We start from the raw sequence: 23281 nt of genomic DNA, 5'->3' as shown, positions 1-23281 counted from the left end.
CTTGCTGGTAGCTCTACCTTCACCTGGGCTTCATCTGTTGGATCCGAAGGTACCTTCTCTTCAGCTTTTTTCCTCATAGGAGGTGTGGACACTGGTTGACCTAAATTTTCAGGTTTGTAGCCCTTGTTTGGCTGCGTTTTCTTCTCCAGTGGACAAAGATCACTTGCAGAGGGGGTTTCTTGTTTGGTTTGTGGCTTTGGAGGCAGTTTGGTACTTGAGGAGGATTCTGAATTTCAGATTTCAGTTAGCGTTTTGCTGATTTTGGAGCATCTATACTTGTGTTTTGTTCTTGGCCTTCACGGTTTCCCGGTTTCTACATGTTCCTTGCCTTCTGTTGGCGGTGGAGTGCTATTTTTTGCTGGATAGTAGTGTTTTGGCTGCGTTTTGCTTCCCACATGAGTTTTCTACACTCAAAGGGGGCCTATCTCCAGCTACTTCACTTGAGGATCAGTTTCGGGAGTTGTTTTGTGGAGCTTTCTTGGATATAGCTTTATGTTTATTAGAATTTATTGTTGGATCAAAATCTCAAGGTTGGAAATTGAGCCAAAATGTTGCACCCAATCATTGGTGAACTTTTGGTGGATTAGCTAAAAATTTGCTGTGGAGTACTGCTAACGGGTTGCTTAGAACTGGGCATGAAGAGGGCTAAGCCAATGCTCCTCTGTTCCACCTTTGAAGAAGCATGATTTGTCATCTTTATCAGGCTTGGTGATTCTAGAAGACTTATGGCAAGGTTACTGATATCAGTTGCCTATCTAGGCTCATCTGATGAGAAGCAGATCCCTTGACTTTGGGCACCCTTTTCTGTAAGGCATCATGACAGAACACCAATCTTAATTATGGCTGACTGTCCAGCAGTAGTAGCACTAATTGCTTTGCTGGGGTAGGTAGCTCTTTGATCTTGTTGCTTAGCATGGATTAAAAAGCTGTTTGCAGAACACAAAGAGGATCGCTGAACTTGTTGTTCCCAAGGCCTTTGGATTTGTCTTGCTGTTGCAGTGTTTGCTTGGATGTATGTCATGCATAGGCCTGGTTTTCTAGGCCAGTGCCATGCTTGGCATGTTGGCACTTAGTTCCACATGTCCCATGTCAGGGGGTTGGTCCGTAGAGATTCTTGCTCTGGACTTGTGGGTCTGTCTGCTGCATCTAGCATAGGAACTGAAAGCATTGATTAAAGAAAAGTACACTTTCTTTATTCAACACACATTAGACATTACGCACGCTCGCATGCACGCACACACCCCCTCTTGTGAAACGGTACCATTCAGTAACTGGAAACAGATGTTGAAGATGGCCACACACTCCACTTGGTTACTCGGCAGGTGCCTCCACCCGGTGCTCCATCTTCTTCAGGTGCAGAAGAACAAGGTTTACAAGGCCTTTTTGCTGGTATCAATTTTATAGAAAAATTGCATTTAGTGTAAATAACGTTCTTTTCTGTTGAATGCTTGAAGATCCGTCTCCAGCTTCATCTCGCAACAGGCCTGCACAGATTTCACATAATGTTGTCATGGGAACTTTTAATGTACCAGATACTGGAGATGGTGGATTACCAGATGTTAACAGGGTGGGCTTGTTGAGAATCTTTAATTAAATTGTTAGAACTTCTACTTTTTGTTGGGTGCAACAATAGTCTTGTTCATATTTATTATTTTCTGTGTGGAATCATGTCACACAGATTATCTCTTTGGTGCTTACCTCTCTGGGAATTGCAAACCTTGCTCCAACAAATGGTGGTGCAAATGTTGGTGGCCCCACTGGTGCAGTAAGGTTCTTGCTTTGAGCTTTACTGACAAATCTAAAAGATACACAATTCATGAAGTGCAACTATGGTTCTTTTCTTCTTGGTTTGGTTTAGGGTAGGGTTAAGGATTGTTTCTTTTTTCTTGTTTTCTTTACATCATTTTATTGATCTCATTGCCACAACGGATAACAATGAACCCAAAACTTGAGCATAGCTTTTGATCCCTCTGTCCATCTCTGGCTTAAAGAAGGGAACACTACTTGAGTGCATCTAATGGAACACAAGCTCTCTCACCCTCAGGGGTACAATTATTATTGTTTTCTGTCTGCTGACGACACTCTTCTTCATGCGAATAATCCAATGCAAGTGGAGAAATTGAGGTTGCGTTCATTGACAAGCATCTCAACAAAGTATATTGTTATGTGTTAGCTAGGTTGAGAATACCATACAGTCCATGGTATACGGTTGTGGGGGTTTGGTTAGGTTGGGAGTGCTTTTTTTTTGGATTTTGTGATGTGCTTTTGTATTTGATTGCTCATGCATGCATCTGCACTCTTTCTGCAAAGAATGGATATGTTATGAATGATATATATGGATTTTTTGGCTTACGAGCACAAGGGTACTTGGCACAGACCGTGAATGCAGCTGCACTGTTGCCTGCTGTGGCTGGGCAAGAGGCAGGAGCTGGTGGTGGTAGACCACAACCAGTTGCTGATGCTGGACATCAACCACTATCTTCAGAGTCTGGTGGTCCAGCTGCACGGCATGCATGTGGCCTTGGTACCTTACCTGTTGTCACCAATTGGCCGACCATTTGGTCCATCTCCAGATTTGTGTCTCGTTCACTTGAGGCTAGGCTGGTGTCTCATGTGAAGAGGCTAGTATTTTTGCTTAACATGGACGGGAGCCAGACTGGTGCCATCCGTGTGTTAGCAGGATGGTGTCGTATGGACGGGAGCCAGACTGGTGCCACCCGTGTATGACCTGGACTGTGTTCTATCCATGGGATTGTCACGCCATGGAAGAGCCAGTATTTGTGCCGTGTCTTGCCTATGGGACTGTGACTCCATAGGGAGGCTCGTGCCTGTAACTGTGTTTTACCTATGGGACTGTCACTCCATAGGAAGACAAGACTTTATGTTTTATGTCGTGCCATTTTTGTGCCCGACAGATATTTTGTACTTGTTCCATGAACGGGAGATATGTCCATGATACTATTTGCACATGCACTCATGTTTTCATGTTTGAAACTGTTTTCGCATGACTTGTATTCTTGTGTTTGCCTGCTTGACGTGTCACTTACTGAGCGGGGACGCCTGCCAGTGAGTCGTGAAGTTTGCTCTGTCTTCTGACAAGTTTTGTTGCATGTGAACATGTGGTAAGTGTATTGCACTTGTTGGTGTAATAGTTTTAATTCTAACCTTTTATTTTTTAAGGTTGTAAGTTCACATTCACTTAAAAGTGGGCACCCACATATGGGCCAAGGTGGGGAGCCACGCTTAACCCTGTGTGTGTGTGGGGGTGGGTGCATGGTCACCTACCCACACCACACCATGAAGCTAGCCGCCCCCATGCAAACGTGGGGAGCGGGCCAGCTGAGGTCGTTTACTCCTCTCCAACCTTTACAAAAGGAAGCACCACCCCAAGAAGAAGACACGACTGACGACCATCTCCTCTAGGTTTCCTCTTGCAGACGGCTGTGTGTCCTCTCATCAGGCTGCGCTTCTGCTCTCAGGCGGCTGCACATCAGGCCGTGCCTATCTACTGCAGGCGATTGGGCGCCTCCATCTCCTCTCCTACAGCCAGGCGGCTGTGCACTGCAGCCAGACGGCTGCTGTACCTACAGCTGGTGGCTGCGCATGCTCCATCTCCAGCAGGCTGCGTTTGTTCACCAGCAGGCTGCAGCCGGGTGTTCCCTTTCCTCTCCAGCAGGCGGCTGCTCTTCCACGCCTCTTTAGGCTGAGCCACCTTCTCCTCTTCAGCTGGCGGCTGTGCTCCTACAGCCAGGCGTTACCTCTCCAAAGGCGGTTGCTCTCCTCATCCCCCACTTGCAGGCGGCTACGCCTCCTCCTCCACAGCAGGCGGATTGTGCCTCCCTTCCATAGGCGGCATCTCCCTTCTTCAGGTGGCTACGCCTCCCACAGCAGGCTGCTCTCCTCAACCTCCTCGACAGGCTGTTGTGTCTTGGTGTCCACTACTAGTAGCTGCATACAAGCACCTCGGGTATTGGTCTTCCATTTGCAAGCTACAAGTGAGTGAATTCAGATTTAAGTAAAGAACTTTGTTGTAAATCTGATAAAGGATTCTCTCTACGGCTAATACCCGTTCGGTGCCGGGTAGTCCAAGCTTTTGGAGAACCATGGTCCAAAGGTGCCGAGATCGGGAGAGCCAGGTGTTAGTACGGGAGCGCCTGTTTGTGCGTGGTCCCGGAACACCAATGGGGCGCTCTCCGCGGAGTCCAGTGAAGGCACAGGACCGTAGAGACTGGACCACTCAAGTGGTCGCTCTCCTTCGAATTTCTACTTCGAGCCTCTTGTTTGGTACTGTATTCATTTGTACATGGACATCATCTGGTTCATTGAACCCATGGAGCATTGTATTTGTTAAATACTCCCAATAATATATCATATATTGAGGGGGGGAGGTCGGCCCGTTCCGGCCCCAGTGCTGGTGTCCATCTATCAACATTTCATTTCGTTTCAATTTTCAGTTGTTATTAAGTTGTCCATTTCAAATTGTGATATTAAGTTGTGCTATTACGCGTGTGGGTGTCCAACGGAGTCTATTCCCACTTGACGGGATCGGTTTCATTGGTATCAGAGTCATGTTGTTTCCCTCTTCTTAGTGGGGAAACGAACCTGTGTATTGGACACCCCGCTTCTAGCACACTTAACACAATGGACAGCCAAGGCAACCCTTTGGAAGTGCCTAATTCGAGGGGCCCATCAAGTGCCTCGCGTGGTTTTGATGCTCTACGAGGAAGGCACAAGCCCCTTGAAAGGGCAAATGATAGTGATTCAAAGGAACAACTGTCTCGAGGAAAGACAGTCATGCAAGAAGAAGAGCTTGATGCAATGAGGGCTGAAATGGAGCATATGAGAAAGCTTTTGCAGGCACAAGAGCAAGAGCTAAAATTTTTGCATGAAGATCCCCATGTGCAAAGTGCCATTGAAGCAAGGAAAGCCGATGCAATGGTAGATGTGACTTTTGAGTCCATGGCACGGGAAGTAGGCAAGAAGCCAAGGGAGTTGGCACTTTCTTATCTCCTCCGCAAAGGTGACATCAAAGAGGAGGAAGACGGAGAGCTGAAATTCAGAAATCCACCTCGCTTGAAGCATGGAGATCCTGCATCTCAAAGGTTGAGGTCGTTTATGCAAAAGGAAGAAGTGACAGTAACCTCTCGTCATGCATCTTCTCCACAAGGCACAAAGCCTGACAGGTATATGTATGCTAGTGCTCATGGAGGGCATTGTTGGGGTAAAGGCATAATGCCCACCCTTATAGTGTGTACAAGCCCATAAGTTATAGTACATAGTACACTTAGTACTTTTAATGTACTAAGTGCACTATGTGTACTAGTGCAATATACATGTGTGATAGGGGAGTCACACACTCATGCCTCATGAGTTGACTTATCCCCACAACTCTCTCTCTCTCTCTCCCTTGTTGTTTTCTCTGTGTATGTCTCCCACATGACCTAACCCTAATTCTTCCTTCTCCCACATCAACTGGTATCAGAGCTTAGTGATTCCTCCCTCTTCCCTCTTCTCCTTGATAGCAGGCACCGGCTCGCAGCAAAGTGTTGGTGGCCACAAGGCGTAACCCCACACAACTGCTCTCAGCTAGCAAGGAGTCAGGCGCAGCTAATCAAGCGAAGGCAACAAAGCTGGCGCTAGGCGAAACTGAAGCGAAAGCAGCGCCAGGCGTTGAGCGAAGGCGAGAAGCGTGGAGCGATGGCATAAAAATACGCAGGCGAAGGCGTAATACAACAAGCTGGCTACGTGAGCGACTCTAATCGTGTAGGCGCTAGGCGAATACGTCAACGAGCGGAAACACATTAGCGAAGGCAGGGCGGACAGCGCTGGTCCACGTCACCCAAGGTGCAGTCCGACAAAGCCCACCTTCCAGTCGTGAGGCGTTGTTGCAGTCCCGCCACTGTTGCCACACCGCACTTCATCACTGCGAGAGAAGCCATAGCTTGTCCGTCTGGTCCTTCGCCTGCCCAAACTGGTCCTTCGCCTGCCCAAAAACAGCCACGTGTCCTCTGCAGCAGCAGCATTATCCACACGAATCAGCCGTCAAATCAGAATTGCCCCTCAAATTCAGCCCAAATTAGAGGTATTTTGCTTCAATTTCGGGAATTTTTATGTCCATTATTTGCAATTGAGCAGGTACAGGTGCCAAATTGCTCAAATTTTGAGCAAAATTGGGTGACATTGGTCACACCCCAGGTCAATTGGCAGGAAATCAATGACATTGGTCACATTTGCAGTCAATTGACAGGACATTGGGCATTATAATTTGGGGCTTTTGATGTAATTGTGCAATTAAGCACTCATACATGCTGTATGATGTGAAAAATCGCACATTTGGGCAAAATTGCAGCAAATTGCAGTGCAAATCAAGGGGCTTTTGTGCCGATTTGGTTGATTTGCATGCAGGCAATCGCATTTGATGCTGTGGATAATGTGCTAATGCCTTACAAGCACTCAATGTGCCTGTAAATCAAGGGGCTTTCATGTATTTGATGTATATGTGGCCAGGGGGAAGCATCGTGAACACTCTGGATGCCTTCATGTGCGTCAATGTACCATGTATGATCAGAAATTGATCTTAAATCAAGGGGCTTTTCAAGTTCGTATGCTTGTTGAGCTTGGCAAAGCAGCAGGCAAGACATTTATGCCTTGAATCCTCAGAAATCAGCTTGCAGTCAAGGGGCTTTTGCCCAATTTCTGTTCGGGACTGTTGTATGCAGTGTACAGGACTGTAAAAGTCTGACTTTCACTCATTTGGACAGCCAGGAGAGCATTTATTGCTATTGTACCTGATGGTACAGATTTGGCACAGCTTTGTGCAAGTTTTGGCATGGCTGTACACTGTTTTGAGTGACCAAAAGGTTCAATTTCAGCTGCTGTACTTGCCGGTACAGGTTTGGTACATCATTGGTGAGCACTTGGTACTGCTGTACAGTACTTTGGAAGGGCAACAGAGCACATTTAAGGTGCTGTCCAAAATCTGCAGCAACCAGATTTTGGTGATTTCATCACATAAAGTGGGACAAAAGTTGCATTTGTGCTTCCGCAGTGGGAGATAAAGCTTGGGAGAATAACTGTGAGCACTTTGTGTGCTTTTGGTGCAGTGTTTGCACATTTTGTAGGGAGTCAGGCATTGACAGGTTGCATATTGCTATGGCAACCACAGGTGAGAGCTCTTCATTGCTTCACATCAAGAAGCTTGAAGGCTCGCATAATTATGATATTTGGCAAACCCAGTGCTACAATGTGTTGCTCCAGAAAAAGCAGCACAAGCCTATCAAAGAAAGGGGTGTAATGCCCGCTTCTCTTACTGCTGAAGAGTGGGAAGATATGGATGAGCTGGCAAGATCTACTATCATGTTGTCTGTGTCAGACTCATTACTTTTCAGCATTCGTGAAGAGAAGACAGCTTGGGGAATGTGGCAGAGATTGCAGGACTTGTATGCCCAACAAAGTGCCTCAAGCAAAGTGTATTGGTTGAAGAAACTCATAGGTCTTCAGATGAAGGAAGGGGCGTCTATGACAGCCCATCTAAATGAGTTTAATGGTATTGTCAGCCAGGTCATTAATCAAAAGTTGGCAATGGACGATGAGTTCAACGCCACTTTTCTGTTATGCACTTTGCCAGAGAGTTGGGACACATTCAGGACAGCCACTAGCAATTCGAATGCTATGCTGTCATATGCAGATGTTGAGGGTGCTCTTCTTCAAGAAGAGATGAACAGGAAAAACAACTCTGTTGGAAAGTCCAATGCAATGAATGCACGTGGGAGATCCCAGCAAAGGGGGAAAAGCCAAGAAAGGGGAAGGAGCAAGTCTCGCTCCAAAAAGGATTTGGAATGCCATTATTGTGGCAAGAAGGGACACATTAAAAAGCAATGCTACAAATGGAAAAATGATCAAAAAGAAAAGGGAAAAGGCAAAGACAAAGAGAAGGATGAAGCCAAAGATGTAAAGCCAAAGGGCAAAAGTGGAGTCAAGATTGAAGAAATCAATGTGTCACATGCAGGTGGCAGTGAGGATGAGGTCCTCTTTACGTCTTCACTTGATGCCCATTCACTTCTTACAGGTGGTCATGGTATGCACTCATGGATCATTGATTCAGGTGCCTCCTTTCATGTCACAGGTTGCAGAGACTTGTTTGTCAGGTATACTGCTGGCAATGAAGGAGTGGTTTATTTGGGTGATAACCATGCATGCAAGATTCTTGGCAGAGGTGATGTGAGGCTTGTGTTTTCAGATGGCTCACAGCTTATGCTCCATGATGTCAGGCATGTGCCTGAGATCAAGAAGAATCTGCTTTCTACTGGACAGCTTGATGATGCTGATTATGTTACCACATTTGGTCGTGGAAAGTGGAAGATTAGTAAGGGCTCACTGGTTGTTGCCAGAGGCTCTAAGGTGGACACTCTTTATTTCATGCATGCAGGTGTTTGTCACCATGCTAATGTAAATGCAACCGAGCTGCCGGAAATTTCTATGTGGCATAGCCGGTTAGGACACATGAGTGTCAAAGGAATGGAGCAATTGTCTCGTTTGGGTTACTTGCCTTCTCTAAAGTTTTCAAGTTTTCAGTTTTGTGAGCAATGTATATATGGTAGGCAACTACAGTGCCCCCACAAGAAAGCTCTTGGACAGAAAGATGCTCAGTTAGAGCTTGTGCATACAGATGTATGTGAGATGCCTCAGCTTTCTTTGGGAGGGGCAAAATATTTTGCGTCTTTTATTGATGATGCCACACACAAGGTGTGGGTTTATCCTCTTCGTTTGAAGAGTGATACATTCTCAGTGTTTGAGAAGTTTGTTGCTCTTGTTGAGAATCAAACTGGCAAAACACTGAAAGCTTTGCGTTCCGACAATGGTGGAGAGTATATGTCCAAACAGTTTCAGGACTTTTGTGATGCTAAAGGCATCAAGAGGGAGCTCTCTACTCCTTATGATCCTCCATAAAACGGGACAGCAGAGAGGATGAACAGGACCATACAGGAGAAGGTCCGTTCTATGTTGTCACATGCTGCATTACCTCATGGTTTTTGGGCTGAAGCTGTTATGACAGCCGTTCACCTTATAAATAGGTCACCTAACACGAGGCTTGGTGGGAAAGTGCCAGAAGAAGTATGGACAGGGAAGCCTCCGTCATACAAGCACTTGAGAGTGTTTGGTTGCGTTGCGTACGTGCACATACGCAGGGAAATGTGCACCAAACTTGATCCTGAGTCTCACAAATGCATATTCCTAGGATATGGTGACAGAGGTGAAATGGGGTATAGACTTTGGGATCCCATGAATAGAAAGATCATACGCAGCAATGATGTCATTTTTGATGAAACATGCATGTATAAGGAGCCTGCAAGGCAACAGGAGCCTGGCAGAGTCATCTTTGATGATGATGGACATCATGGACAACAACAAAGGGCTGTAAATCAGCCATTACAGCAGGAAAACCAGCTCTTAAATGGTGCTGAAAATGGTCCAAATGGACAGCCAGAGATGGCAGAAGATATCCCTATGGATATACCACAGTTAGAGGAGATACCGGGCATGATTTTTCAGCCTTATGGCATGGAACAGGAGCCACCAATGGGTGATATGCAGGCTGGACAGCAACCTGCAAATGATGGTCATTGGGTACGGAGGTCCACTAGACCCTCCAGAGCCCCTGATAGGTTTGTTCCAGGGGTTGACTACTTGATGCTTACTGACTGTGGGGAGCCCTCATGTTATAAGGAGGCTTTACAGAGGGCAGACAAGGCTCTATGGGAGCGTGCCATGAAGTCAGAGATGGATTCTCTGCACAAAAATGGAACTTGGAAGTTGGTGCATTTGCCTGCAGGCAAGAAGGTTTTGCCATGCAAGTGGGTATACAGGCTCAAAGTTGCACCAGATGCAAAGCCAAGATACAAAGCCAGGTTAGTGGCTAAGGGCTTCAAGCAGGAATATGGTGTGGACTTTGATGAGATCTTCTCTCCAGTGGTCAAAATGACCACACTTAGAGCTGTGTTAGCTTTGGTTGCGCATGATGATCTGGACTTGATTCAGATGGATTTGAAGACTGCTTTTCTTCACGGTGATCTCCATGAGGAGATATATATGCAACAGCCAGAGGGTTATGCAGTAAGTGGAAAGGAGAAGCTTGTATGCAAGCTGAAAAAGAGTCTTTATGGGCTCAAACAGGCACCAAGGGAATGGTATCATAAATTTGATACATTCATGAAATCTTAGAAATTCAGGAGAAGTGACATAGATCACTGCTTGTACACCAAGAAAGCTTTGGATGGCAGTCTATTGATCCTCATCTTGTATGTTGATGATATGTTGATTGCCGGGAAATCTCGTAAGGAGATGGATGCCTTGAAGCAGAGGCTGCATCAAACCTTTGATATGAAGGATTTGGGTGATGCAAATCACATCTTGGGTATGCGGATACTTCGGGACAGAAATCAGCATGTGTTGTATTTGTCTCAGAAGGAATACATTGGCAAAGTCTTGCAGAGGTTCAATATGGACGGGGGGAAGAAGACTAGTACTCCTTTGCCTCCATATGTGAAACTCAGTGCTATGGACAGCCCACAGTCGGATAGAGACAGGGCTGATATGGCCAAGATTCCGTATGCTTCAGCTTGTGGCAGTCTCATGTATGCCATGGTTGCTACTAGGCCGGACATTGCATTTGCAGTAGGAGTGGTTTCTAGATACATGGCCAACCCTGGCAAGAAGCATTGGGAAGCAGTGAAAGGTGTCATGAGATACCTGAAGGGCACACAGGATATGTGCATTTGCTTTGGCAAACAGGATGCATTAGTGCATGGTTACACGGATTCGGATTATGCTGGTCATCCAGATAACCGGAAGTCTACTACCGGTTATGTATTTACATTCACAGGAGGTGCTGTGTCATGGATATCCAAGAAGTGCACTGCCTTATGTACTACAGAGGCCGAGTATATTGCAGCCACAGAGGCTTGCAAGGAGGCATTATGGCTATCTCGGTTAGTGGTTGATTTGGGTTATACAGGGGATATTCCATTGTTGCATTGTGACAGTCAGAGTGCCATCCAGTTGGCAAAGAACCCTGTCTTTCATGCAAAGACGAAGCATGTGGATGTGAAGTATCACTTCATCAGAGAGGTGATAGAGAACAAGCAAATTCAGCTTGTTAAGATTCATACGGATGACAACCCGGCTGATCTGTTGACAAAGAGTTTGCCTCCGGAGCGGTTTGCTCATTGCAGACACTTGATGGGCATTGGATGAGGCCAGTTTCAGCCTTGATATGGCCTTGTATATTATCATGTACATGCTGATTTTTCTTTTCCTTTACTTAAGGGCACATTGCCTTTAAGTGGGAGGTTGTTGGGGTAAAGGCATAATGCCCACCCTTATAGTGTGTACAAGCCCATAAGTTATAGTACATAGTACACTTAGTACTTTTAATGTACTAAGAGCACTATGTGTACTAGTGCAATATACATGTGTGATAGGGGAGTCACACACTCATGCCTCATGAGTTGACTTATCCCCACAACTCTCTCTCTCTCTCTCTCCCTTGTTGTTTTCTTTGTGTATGTCTCCCACATGACCTAAACCTAATTCTTCCTTCTCCCACATCAGGCATGATGGTCACATGCATTCAAGACATGTATCCCATGTTAGGGGTGACAAGTCTGCCACTAGAAGAGCTTTGCCTACTGAGTTGTCTCATGGAGAGACATTGCCTTATGCAGGAAAGTCATGCATCTGATTCTCAGGTTCGTGGAGCACATGTCACCGTGCTTCATGAAACTTCCATGATGGCCCATGAAGCCCATACAGATAGGGCTGCCCTGTTGAATAAAGCGAAAAGAAAAAGAGAGGACCATGAGTCTCATGCCAAAAAGCTTAAGGAATTTAAAGCAGGTGACCAAGTCCGTTAAGTTTGATGTTTTTCATGGAGAGCATGATGCTTCCAAAGTGTTAGCATTTGTGGCACAGTTTGACATTGCTTTTAGCGATGAGGATTTCACTGAGAAGTCTAAAGTACGCCATGCTAGCATGTTTTTGAAGGGGACCGCTGCTCATTGGTGGATCACTGAAAAGATCACCAAAGACTCCATTTGCACCTGGAAGGAGTTTAAGGACAGATTCTATGCTCAGTTTCTGCCACCAAATGCGGAGCAAACTCTCACCCAAAAGTGGGATAGACTTGAGCAAAGAGATAATGAAAGTGTGCAACAGTATGTCAACAAGTTTTGGAAAGTGTTGCTGGAGGTAACTCCTTTTATGCAAATCACTGAGGATGAAAGAAAAAGAAAGTTTCGTTCCGGATTGCAACCAGCTTATCGTTTGGGCATTGAATTGCACCCGAAACATACTTTGCAACAGCTCACAGCCTCTGCTCTTGCTACGGAGCAATTGGTGCTCAAAATTAAGCAGGATCAAGGCGGTTCAAAGAGGAAAGACAAGGCTGTCCCAAATCTGCAAAAAGGTGGACAGCCACCTAAAAAGAACTTCCGGGAGACCCACAAGGGAGGTAGAGCTGAAAATATCTCATTAAAAGATCAAGGTCCAAAGAAGAACAAATTCGGCTTGACCCCGGAGCAAAGAGAGCAATATGCCAAGGAGGGAAAATGTTTTTCTTGTGGCAGCAAAGAGCACATGTTTCGACAATGCCCTGACCGCAAACCAAAGCACGAGGACAAGCAGACCAAGGCTAATGTACATGCAGTTTCCAATGTGCAGGGAAACACAAATCATGATGCAAAAGAGCGGATGGTATGCAAGGCTTGGGGTCAAATCAAGGATCAGTCCGCCTTATTCATGTTTGATAATAGTGCAACCGATAACTTCATCTCTATACAAACGGCAGCTCCCTTGGGTATTGAGGTTGAGAGAACATGGGACCTCAGATTGAAGCCGAAGCTGCATTTGTTGGTAAAGAGGTGCAGGTTACCCCACTGATAGGGAAGTTGCGCATACATATCCAGGGCTACCTTGATAATGAACATTTCTTAGTTGCACCACTAAATGGATGTGATGTATTGTTGGGCAAGCCATGGCATCATTGCAAAATTTTGAGAACTGGGTTTAACTGTGCGGAAGCGATAAAACTGATGACTGATTGAATGACTGCTGGAATGAACATGCTCTAAGGCTGGTTACCCTGTAACGCTCTGATACCAATGTGACATGTAAGAGCTTATGACCGTAGTAATCACAACCTTAGTCTACACTTAACTGCACTTAATGATGTTTAAGAGACAAACAGATATGTGTCAATGCAATGCAGCTATATTAGATGAATGAATGATGTTACAATGAGATCCGAATGGATCTGTACTGCTGAATATGCTGCCTATATGCTGTAAATGCGGGCTGAACTGCTGTCCACTCTTTCCCTTGTCTCCTGGAAGGAAACGCTGAAGGGAAGCTTAGGGAACAGATGCTGTATGCTGAAGGGATGATGAAACGCAGACCTGTTGGGCTGAACTGGCTGCGTTTTGCTGATGATGATGGCTGATGATGATGCGTTTGCTGTTGATGCTGCTGAGGATGATGCGTTAACTGATGATGATGCTCCCAAGGCTTCCTGGAGGAGATGTGTTGGAGCACAATGGACTGAATGCTGCTATGCTCAACCTGGATGGCTGAATGGAGATGCTCTTCTATTTATATGCATGAGGGATGCTGGTCGTCCAGCATTAATGCAGTCGGCCAGATGCTGTATGTCCACGATTGAGCATAAATACCATAAATGCCAGTCGGCTGGTCATAAAATACCTGAAAAATGCCTGTAAAATGCTGATTAAATGCCTGATGACCACTGATGATGCTAATGAAGCCGTAATGATGCCATGTCACTGTACACCTGACTGGTGTGCACGTGACAAGCCCCGCAAAGAGTACAAGACCAACATGATTTCTTTTATGCATAAAGGCCGCATGCATTTCATTGATGCTGGCAAAGAAGGGAATTCCATCCCACTTGTATCTCACATCCAAATTAATAAAGCAATGAAAAAGAGTCTTTCTGCGTACTTGGTTTTTGTTCGTGATAGCATTGTACCAAGTCATCAAAATGTGGATGCTATGACTTATGATAGGCTGAATTTTCTTCATGCATTCAACGACCGTTTTGCTGATGCATTGCCAGGTGAATTATCTCCCCAAAGGCCCGAGGATCATCGCATAGATCTTGTGCCGGGTAATTCTCCGCCTAACAAACCCGCATACCGAGTGAGTGCCGCACAACAAGAAGAGATCATAAAGCAGGTAAATGAGCTTTTAGAGAAAGGTTTGGTTCAGCCTAGTTCCTCACCTTATTGCTCTCCCGTACTTCTTGTTCAAAAGAAAGACGGCTTATTCCGCATGTGTGTGGACTATAGAGCTTTAAATAAGCTTACCATCAAGAACAGATTCCCAATTCCGCGTATTGATGACATTTTGGATAAGCTTGATGGTTTGGCTTGTTTCAGCTGACTTGATTTGAAGAGGGGTTATCACCAAATACGAGTGGTGCCACAAGATGTCCATAAAACTGCATTGAGGACAGCCTTTGGATTATATGAATTTTTGGTAATGCCTTTTGGTCTCACCAATGCTCCTGCCACGTTTAATCGTATGATGGATAGGATATTCCGACCCCATCGCAAATTGACAGGAGTATTCTTTGATGATATCTTGGTTTTCTCCAAGAATGAGCAGGAACATAGAACTCATTTGGTCACAGTGTTCGAAGAGTTGCGGAAGCATAAACTTTTCATTAATGCCAAGAAAAGTGAGTTCTTCCTTTCAGAGATACATTATTTGGGTCACATTGTATCCAAGAATGGAGTAACAATGGATCCTGCAAAGATAGAGACCATTCGGAATTGGCCAGAATTGCAAAACGTACATCAAGTACGTAGTTTTCTGGGATTATGTTCATATTATAGACGTTTCATAAGGCATTTTGCTATGATAGCCACCCCTCTACATGATCTCACAAAGAAGAAAACCAATTTCAAATGGACTTCAAAAGAACAGGATGCTTTCTTGTAGCTCAAGCATGCTATCATATGTGGACCCGTATTGATTGTTCCTGACTTGCATAAATTATTCGTAGTCGAATGTGATGCTTGTGGCGATTGTATAGGAGTTGTCCTAAATCAAGAAGGGCATGCAGTTGCATCGGAGAGCCGTCGTTTGCATGATGCTGAGCTTCTATGGATATCTATGAGAAAGAGCTCTTGGCTGAAATTCATGCCTTAAAGATTTGGAAACATTATCTTCTTGGGGCTGAATTTGTAGTCAAGACAGATCATCAAAGCTTGAGATACTTTCTATCTCAAACAAAGCTTTCAGAGAAGCAGATGAGAAGCAGATGAGAATGGCAAAGCTTTCTATCTGAAACAAAGCTTTCAGAGAAGCAGATGAGAATGGCAAAGCTTTCTATCTCAAACAAAGCTTTCAGAGAAGTAGATGAGAATGGCAAACTTTCTTTCCGTTGTTCATTTTCAGATTGTGCATACTCCAGGAAAGAAAAATGTGGTGGCAGATGCATTATCCAGGAGGCCTTATGTGGCTGCAGTCTCAGTGGCCTCTCGTGGGGACTTAACTGCTATGCGAGATTTGTATCATTTTGATGCTGATTTTTGCCATATATGGACTGATTTGATGGCTGGTCATTCACATTTCTCTTATGTTATCAATGAGGGTTATTTTATGAAGGATAATTGCCTATGTGTCGTGAAGGATTTGCGTCCAAAGGTTATGGAGGAATGTCACGCTCCACCTTATGCTGGTCATAGAGGTATCATGCCCACTACACGCATGATTGAGAGATATTTCTTTTGGCCAAGCATGCGTAAAGACATTGAGGCTTATGTACGTGCATATATTACTTGCCAAAAGGTGAAATTTGACAGGCAAAAACCTCCAGGTTTGCTTCAGCCATTGCCTATTCCCTCACAACCTTGGGAAAGTATTACTATGGATTTTATTATGGACTTGCCTCGATCCCAACATGGGAATGATGCTATTTGGACCATTGTGGACAGGTTTAGCAAGCAAGCTCATTTCTTGCCCGTCAAGAAAACCATTAAAGTTGATCATATGGTAAAGCTTTTTCTTGCTAATATCTTTAAGCATCATGGTATGCCTAAATTCATTGTTGGGGATAGAGATCCCAGGACTATGATAACATGGGTACTAAACTTGAGTTTTCATCAGCTTATCATCCCCAAATGGATGGCCAAAGTGAAGCTGCAAATTCAGCCGTGTTGGATTTGTTGAAGTGTTATGTGGCAGATCAAAAGACTGCATGGGAGAAGTATCTTCCACTTGTTGAGTTTGCCTACACAATATGATCCATGCCTCAACGGGAAATGCTCCGTTTGAGATTATTTATGGCAGAGTGGTTTTGCCACCTATCCTTCGTACAAAGGATGAGATTTTTGCAGTTGATGAATATGTTCGTGACTTGGATGTAGCCTTTGCTCAGGTGCGGACAGCCATTGCAAGGTCACAAGATAAGCATAAAATGGCTGCTGACAAGCATAGAAGGGACATGCAAGTCAAAGAAGGTGATTGGGTTTTGTTGAAATTTAAGAAGGCTACGCTTCGGAAGAGGCCAGGACGAGAAGGATCATATCCTAAGCTTTCTCCTCGCTATTATGGACCCTTCAAGGTGATTCAAAAGATCAATGAAGTGTCATACATGCTTGCTTTACCTAGTCATTGGAAGATTCACAATGCATTTCATGTGAGTCTTTTTCGGAAATATGTGGGGCCAGATCCTGACGAGCCTGTCACAGAAGATCCACCAGAGATTGATGAGCTTGAGGAGATCCTCCAGCCAGAACAGATTGTCTTTCACAAGGAGAAAAAGCTACCTGCAGGAAAGCTTTCCAGGAGATACCTTGTGAAGTTCAAAAATTATTTGCCTATTGATGCAAAGTGGGTAAATGAGGATTATTTTATTGACTACCCACAGTTGTTGTAGGCATATCTTGAGGCTTTTCAGTTGAGGACAACTCTTTAGAAGCCTGGGGGGATGTCACCAATTGGCCGACCATTTGGCCCATCTCCAGATTTGTGTCTCGTTCACTTGAGGCCAGGCCGGTGTCTCATGTGAAGAGGCCAGTATTTTTGCTTAACATGGACGGGAGCCAGACTGGTGCCACCCGTGTGTTAGCAGGATTGAACCCATGGAGCATTGTATTTGTTAAGTACTCCCAATAATATATCATATATTGAGGGAGGGGGGGAGTCGGCCCGTTCCGGCCCCAGTGCTGGTGTCCATCTATCAACATTTCATTTCGTTTCAATTTTTAGTTGTTATTAAGTTGTCCATTTCAAATTGTGATATTAAGTTGTGCTATTACGCGTGTGGGTGTCCAACGGAGTCTATTCCCACTTGACGAGATCGGTTTCACCTGCCATGGGGCAACAGTTTCGGATTTTGCAGCAGGTCATGGTGGTTGGTCTTTTTCAGATCTTTGAGAGCAATTCTATTACACTTGTAGTGCACTATTATAATAAACTTCGATAATATAGTTTGACATGAATTATGGAAATACACTGAATCAATTAGCACAAACAAGGTCGGGACAAATATCATTTCTACCATGGAGTGACAGTCCCATGGATAAGATGCAATCCTGGTCATACATAGGTGGCAGCAAACAGGGTCCCGTCCATATGGCACAATACTGGTCACACACGGGTGGCACACAACTGGTTCCCGTCCATGTGACACCAAATGACTGACCCTTTCACATGGGGCACTGGCCTGGCCACATGTGAACATGGTATAAATCTGGCCGCTCTATGGAGTGACAGTCCCATAGAAGTGGCTCTAGAAATGAAGATGGACCAAATGGTGACAAATACTTACCACCTGTCACATGCCACATAACCATGTCAGGAGATAGTTTCACACGAACAGTTCACGGGCGGGCGTCCCCTTACCCGGAACTACACATTGGTCAAGCAAGCATGAAAATAGCACGTAATTTCAATTGCAAGCAAGCACATAAAGATGCTATGCAATGCAGCATTGGTATGGACAATCCCCGTTCATGAGACTATACCAAAATAGATGTGCTTCAGGCAAGTACACGAGGTACCAGACCCAATGGAACACCAATCCACCAGGCATTTCCGGGCATGTACACAAAGGCACAAGTCCCAACGGAAAGCCAATTCCACAGTATCATATGAGTGGCATCAATTCCCGGCATATACAACTGCCATGGACACCAGTGCAAGTACATACATGATGAGAAAGCTCGGGTGGACCAATTGGGTGGCCAAATGGTGACACCAAGAGAGTTCTCAGAAGGAACGATGGTGTATTTGCAAGTTTTGAAAGATTTTGAGACTTTACGGACAGGCCGATCTCCGAAATTATCCCCTAGATACTGCTGACCATTTCAGGTTAAACGCCAGATTGGTTCAGTTGCATATAAATTGGACTTGTCCTCTCATGTGAGTCCCGTATTTCATGTCAATAGACTTAAGGAAGTACTGGGTGGAGTAGACCAGTTAGTTACTCCTCAAGAAATCATAGATGTTGAGGATGACATTTGTGCCACACGGACCGGAAAAGATTCTCGGATTTCGTGAAAGACGTTTGCGACATACGCTACTCACAGAATACAAGATCAAGTGGAAGGATCGTGTTGAGGAGGACACTACATGGGAGACATTGATAACCCTGAGTTTTTACTTAGCTCTCAGGAGTGAGCTCTTAGAGGGAGGGGAGTATGTCATGTGCACAGAGTGTATCTACTGTGTGCAGCACGCACACAAGACTAGCGTCGAGGGCTGGGGTAGCTTGGAGCTAGGCAGGCTGATTGGCGAGCTAGGCTAGGGATGGACTGACGGGCGGGCGCCCAAGTGTGGATGCCCGGTGACCAGCAAAGAGCCTATAAAAGGGTGTCCCGAGTCAGTCCGTTAGTTAGAGTCTCGCGAGTCCTTGCGAGAGCTTTGCGGTCAGGAGCCTGGAATCTGGATCTAGTATAGACGCGCACTTGCTTCATGAAGCTGAGGCCGGCGGCAGTCTGGAGGCCCGCGAGGGTAGCTCCGTGGCGGTATGGGACGTCATGGGGTAGAGATTGGTCGGTGCGTCTTGCTAGTAGCTTAGCTCGTGGCTCGGTGGGGACAGCCAAGTCTTGTGGGTTTTGCCCACGGCTGTGATATGCGGAAGCTTCCGAGAAGAATCGGTAACTTCAATACTCAGAATTCAGCACTCTTTTCGTGACGGAAATTAACACACAAACTGAAAGGAGATGTGCAGAAAATAGAGAGAGAGAGGGAGAGATGGAGAGGACACAGTATGGGGTCCCAATTACCCTCTGTAGGGCCCGCACCATGGATGGTGTATTTGCTTTATTAGAATGATGTGAATCTGAAAGAAAATACAGCAATCTTGGACCTTTCTTGGCTGGGAATTCCCTGCCCTTGACTTGCAGTACTCCACCCCTTTGCTTAGCAACTTCCTTGGCTTGTCTAGCCCTTGTTTTGCTTGAGCTTTTGGTGAATAATGAGATGAATGAAAGGGATTGTGGGCTAGGCTATTTATACTACTCCTCATGAGCAGTCGGCCAGCATAAACCCAGGCGGCCAGCCTTAAATGTCCCACGACTGCTGAAAATACAGCAATAAATGCTGAATTAAATCCATAAAATGCTGCATTTTATTCCTAACTGGCTGGGAGGTGAAGCGCCTGCTTCTAGAGTGCTGGGCATAGCCTTTGCCCACATTCCAAGGGCTGGGCAGCCTGTATGGGCTGCCCCATACTTGCCCTACAGCCATGTAAAAGCTGTAAACTCCTGGAATCTGCCTTATTCTTGCCCTAGGGCTGTCCTACAGCCCCTCCATGGCTGGTGGGTTCAGCCTGGGCCTTCCTGGCCCTCATGGGGGTGGTTCCACACCATTTCCATGCCCACACTAAGATCCGGGGTAGACCTATGGGCTGGCCCCTTGTTCTAAACACTAACTACTCAGTGATCTGGCATCCGGTACCATACCAGATACACAGAATCACTGACATCATTCTAGAGGGAGACTCACAACGCGGACTGGCACTTTTTCATGTGCAGGACAGTGCACACCTGACCTCGTACGACTGAGATGGATCCCTGGCTGACTCGTCCCGAACTGGGCTCACATGGGACCAGTTCACCATCCCAGGTCCTGCACCTTCTGTACAAAAATGTCTACATGGCATCCAAGTGCGGGATGCTCGTGACATCCCCTTCTGCTTAACTTGACGGAAGTTGCATAGCCTCCAAATAATCCGTCAATAATGCCGGATAGTCTTCGAAAAACTCTTTGTCGAGCCATACCGCTTCATGGGTTCCTTGGTCCTGAAACTTTGTGAGGAACTGTCGTAGTCTTCGGCCTAAGCCATGCTTGAAACGGTGCAGAAGGATCTGTTCTGGAACCATAACTTTGGCTTCATCAACAATTTCTAGTTCCGCTTCGTCTTTGACCTTTGAAAAGGGGTTGGACCTGCACACTGCTTTAACCAACTGACATGAAATACATCGTGCATAGTCCAACTCGGAGGTAGCTTTAATTGCATAGACACCTCGTTAATCTTTTTCTTGATGGGAAAAGGTCCGAAGCTCCTGAAAGACACCTTTGGGCATCATTTTTCCACCTGTTTCAATCTTTGCTTCATAATCCGAAGATACACCCAATCCCCTTCCGAAAACTTCATATCCCTTCGGTCTTTATTGGCTTGTCGAGTGTAGGCCTCTTGCGCTTTAGCCAATCTGTCTTTTACTGACTTTAAAATCTCCTGGTAAGACTTCGTCACTTTGTTTGCCTCCGGTAGTGAAGACGAAATCCTGGTCAACAACGACTGGAAAGGTCTTCCAAACGCTGCCTCATATGGAGTCCTGCCAATAGCTGAAGAAAAAGAATCATTCAAAACAGCTTGAACTAAAGGCAAATATGATTCCCACTTAACTTGCTGATCGTGGACATAACACTTCAGCACATCAAAGGCCAACTAGTTGTATATCTCTGTCTGGCCGTCTGTCTGTGGGTGGAATGCATTGGAAAAATTCAGCTTAGTACCAAAATTATCAAACAATGCCCTCCAAAAATGACTGGTAAACTTGGCATCTCGGTCTGACACTATGGTTCTAGGAATCCCGCCAATCGGGTACCAATGCCGAATGAGCAACTGGGCAACATTCTCGGCTATCACATTGGCCCTGCAAGGAATAAGCATAACAAATTTGCTAAACCTATCAACAATAGTTAAGCACTGCATATTACGCTTACTCGGACTAGGAGGCAGAATTGTGACAAAGTCCATCAAAATGTCCTGGAAAGGATCCTCAGGAATTGGCAAGGGCTGTAACAACCCTATCTTCTTTCCACAAGGCGCTTTCACCTTTTGACAAATGTCACAGCATTGTACATATGTAAACACATCACGCCTCATCTTTGGCCAATAGTATTGCCGTTCTAATTTCTCCAGAGTCGAATTCATGCCTCTATGACCACCTGTAATGGCGTCATGGGCATCATGGAGAAGAGCTGCCCTGAACGACTTCATGACACATAGTCGGCCTTTGTAGAAAAGCCAACCATCGCGTATCAGAAAGTGGCATGGTCCTTTGGCATCCAATGCCTGTTTCCACTGAGTTCCGAATTCCTCGAAATCCGCGTACGTGTGCTTCATGTCCTCTAGTCCTGTACCAACAAGGTCAAGTCTAGTGGTCTGAATCGTAGACACTTGTCCCTTCCTGCTCAAAGCGTCGGCCACTGGATTGGCCTTGCCTGGAAGGTACTCAATCATACCACCGAATTGTTGGAATATCTGACTCCAGCGGTGTTGTCGATCACTCCACTGTGCACTTGGCATTGTCTGAATCCAGCGTAATGCCTGATGATCAGTGCGAACCTCGAAGTCACGGCCATACAGAAAATGTTTCCAATGTTTCAAGGCCTGTATAACTGCGAGGAGTTCACGATCATAGACTGAGTAGTGCTTCTCGCCGGGCAGTAACTTACGAGACATGTAAGCTACTGGATGACCATTCTATTGCAATGCACCTCCAATAGCGATGTTACTTGCATTGGTGATCACCTGAAATGGGTCGTCCCACGAGGCAAGTGCTAAACAAGGCGCTTCTGACAAAGCCACCTTGAGGTTCTGGAATGCCTCCAACGCTCGTGGAGTCATTCGAATCTTTTGCCTTCTTGTCTTCACTCCCTTTAGCAGATCGGTGAGATCTGCCGAGAGGTCAGAAAACTTGTCGATGTGAGTGGAGTATGCGTGGCATATACCCACAAAAGATCTAATGTCATAGGCTGTCTGAGGTACTTCCCAGTTGACAATCTCGGCCACTTTAGCTGGATCAAGTCGAATGCCTTCACCACTAATTATATATCCCAAGTAATGCACCTGGAACAGATAAAATTCCTACTTCTTTTCATTGACGTAGAGCTCGTTGCTTTCCAACAACTTAAGGACTTTCTCCACATCATCGTCATGCTACTCAACCGTAGCTGAAAATACTAGTATGTCGTCCAGAAATACGAACACACACTTTCCAATCAAATCTTGGAAAACACGCATCATCATGCGGTTAAATTTAGCTGGGGCGTTCGTCAAGCCAAATGGCATGACCACAAATTCATAGTAGGCCCGTTTTGTACGGAAGGCTGTCTTGGAGATGTCTCCCTCCACAATCCGCACCTGGTGGTACCCACTCTTTAAATCAAGTTTCGAGAACACCTTTGCTCCATTCAGCCTCTCGAGAATGTAGTCAATTCGAGGCATCGGGAATCTGTTCTTGATAGTTAGCTTGTTGAGTGCACGATAATCGACACAAACGGGAAGACCCATCTTTCTTCTTGACAAATAAGATCGGTGCTACAAATGGCGACACGCTGGGGCGGATGAAGCCAGATTGCAACAATTCTTGGAGTTGGCGGTCCAACTCTGATTCCATTGCCTTGGAAAGGCGATACGGAAACTTGCTCGGGGGTTCCGAGCCTGGGAGGAGGTCTATCTTGTGGTCCTCCGGTCTGGACAGGGGGAGCTGGAGAGGGAGGCTGTCCTGAATAAAAATCTTTTGGAACTTTTCATGGAGAACCGAGTACTTCTGGAAAGCACTGGCCACCGTCTGGGCTGTCTGGATGTAAATCATCGCACACTGTGCGCCTTTCCTGACTGCTCGCTTAGCCTGTTAGTGGCTTATGAGCGGAAAGTTCGGAATTCCTGGCTCACACTTAATGGTCATTGGGGCGTTTGACACATTCCGATTGATCTGGAACGTGTGCTTGTCCCACTTGACAT

At 45.7% G+C, this 23281-nt stretch overlaps 1 protein-coding gene across 1 annotated transcript in view; it reads left to right on the top strand.

Annotated features, from left to right (window-relative positions):
- Positions 1–23281, top strand: part of LOC147604755 (uncharacterized) — a 40672-nt gene that overhangs the window by 3379 nt on the left and 14012 nt on the right. Inside the window, exons 5-7 of the mRNA XM_086794515.1 lie at positions 1282–1368; positions 1455–1567; positions 1679–1765. Coding sequence (XP_086650641.1) covers positions 1282–1368; positions 1455–1567; positions 1679–1765 — 287 coding nt within the window. The remainder of the gene's footprint in view (positions 1–1281; positions 1369–1454; positions 1568–1678; positions 1766–23281) is intronic.

This window comes from Cibotium barometz, chromosome 61 (assembly GCF_041138505.1).
Source record: "Cibotium barometz isolate CiBa-2024 chromosome 61, ASM4113850v1, whole genome shotgun sequence".
Lineage (NCBI taxonomy): Eukaryota > Viridiplantae > Streptophyta > Polypodiopsida > Cyatheales > Cibotiaceae > Cibotium > Cibotium barometz.
The sequence above is the reverse complement of the archived record's forward strand: the minus strand, read 5'-3'. Positions and strand labels throughout refer to the sequence as shown.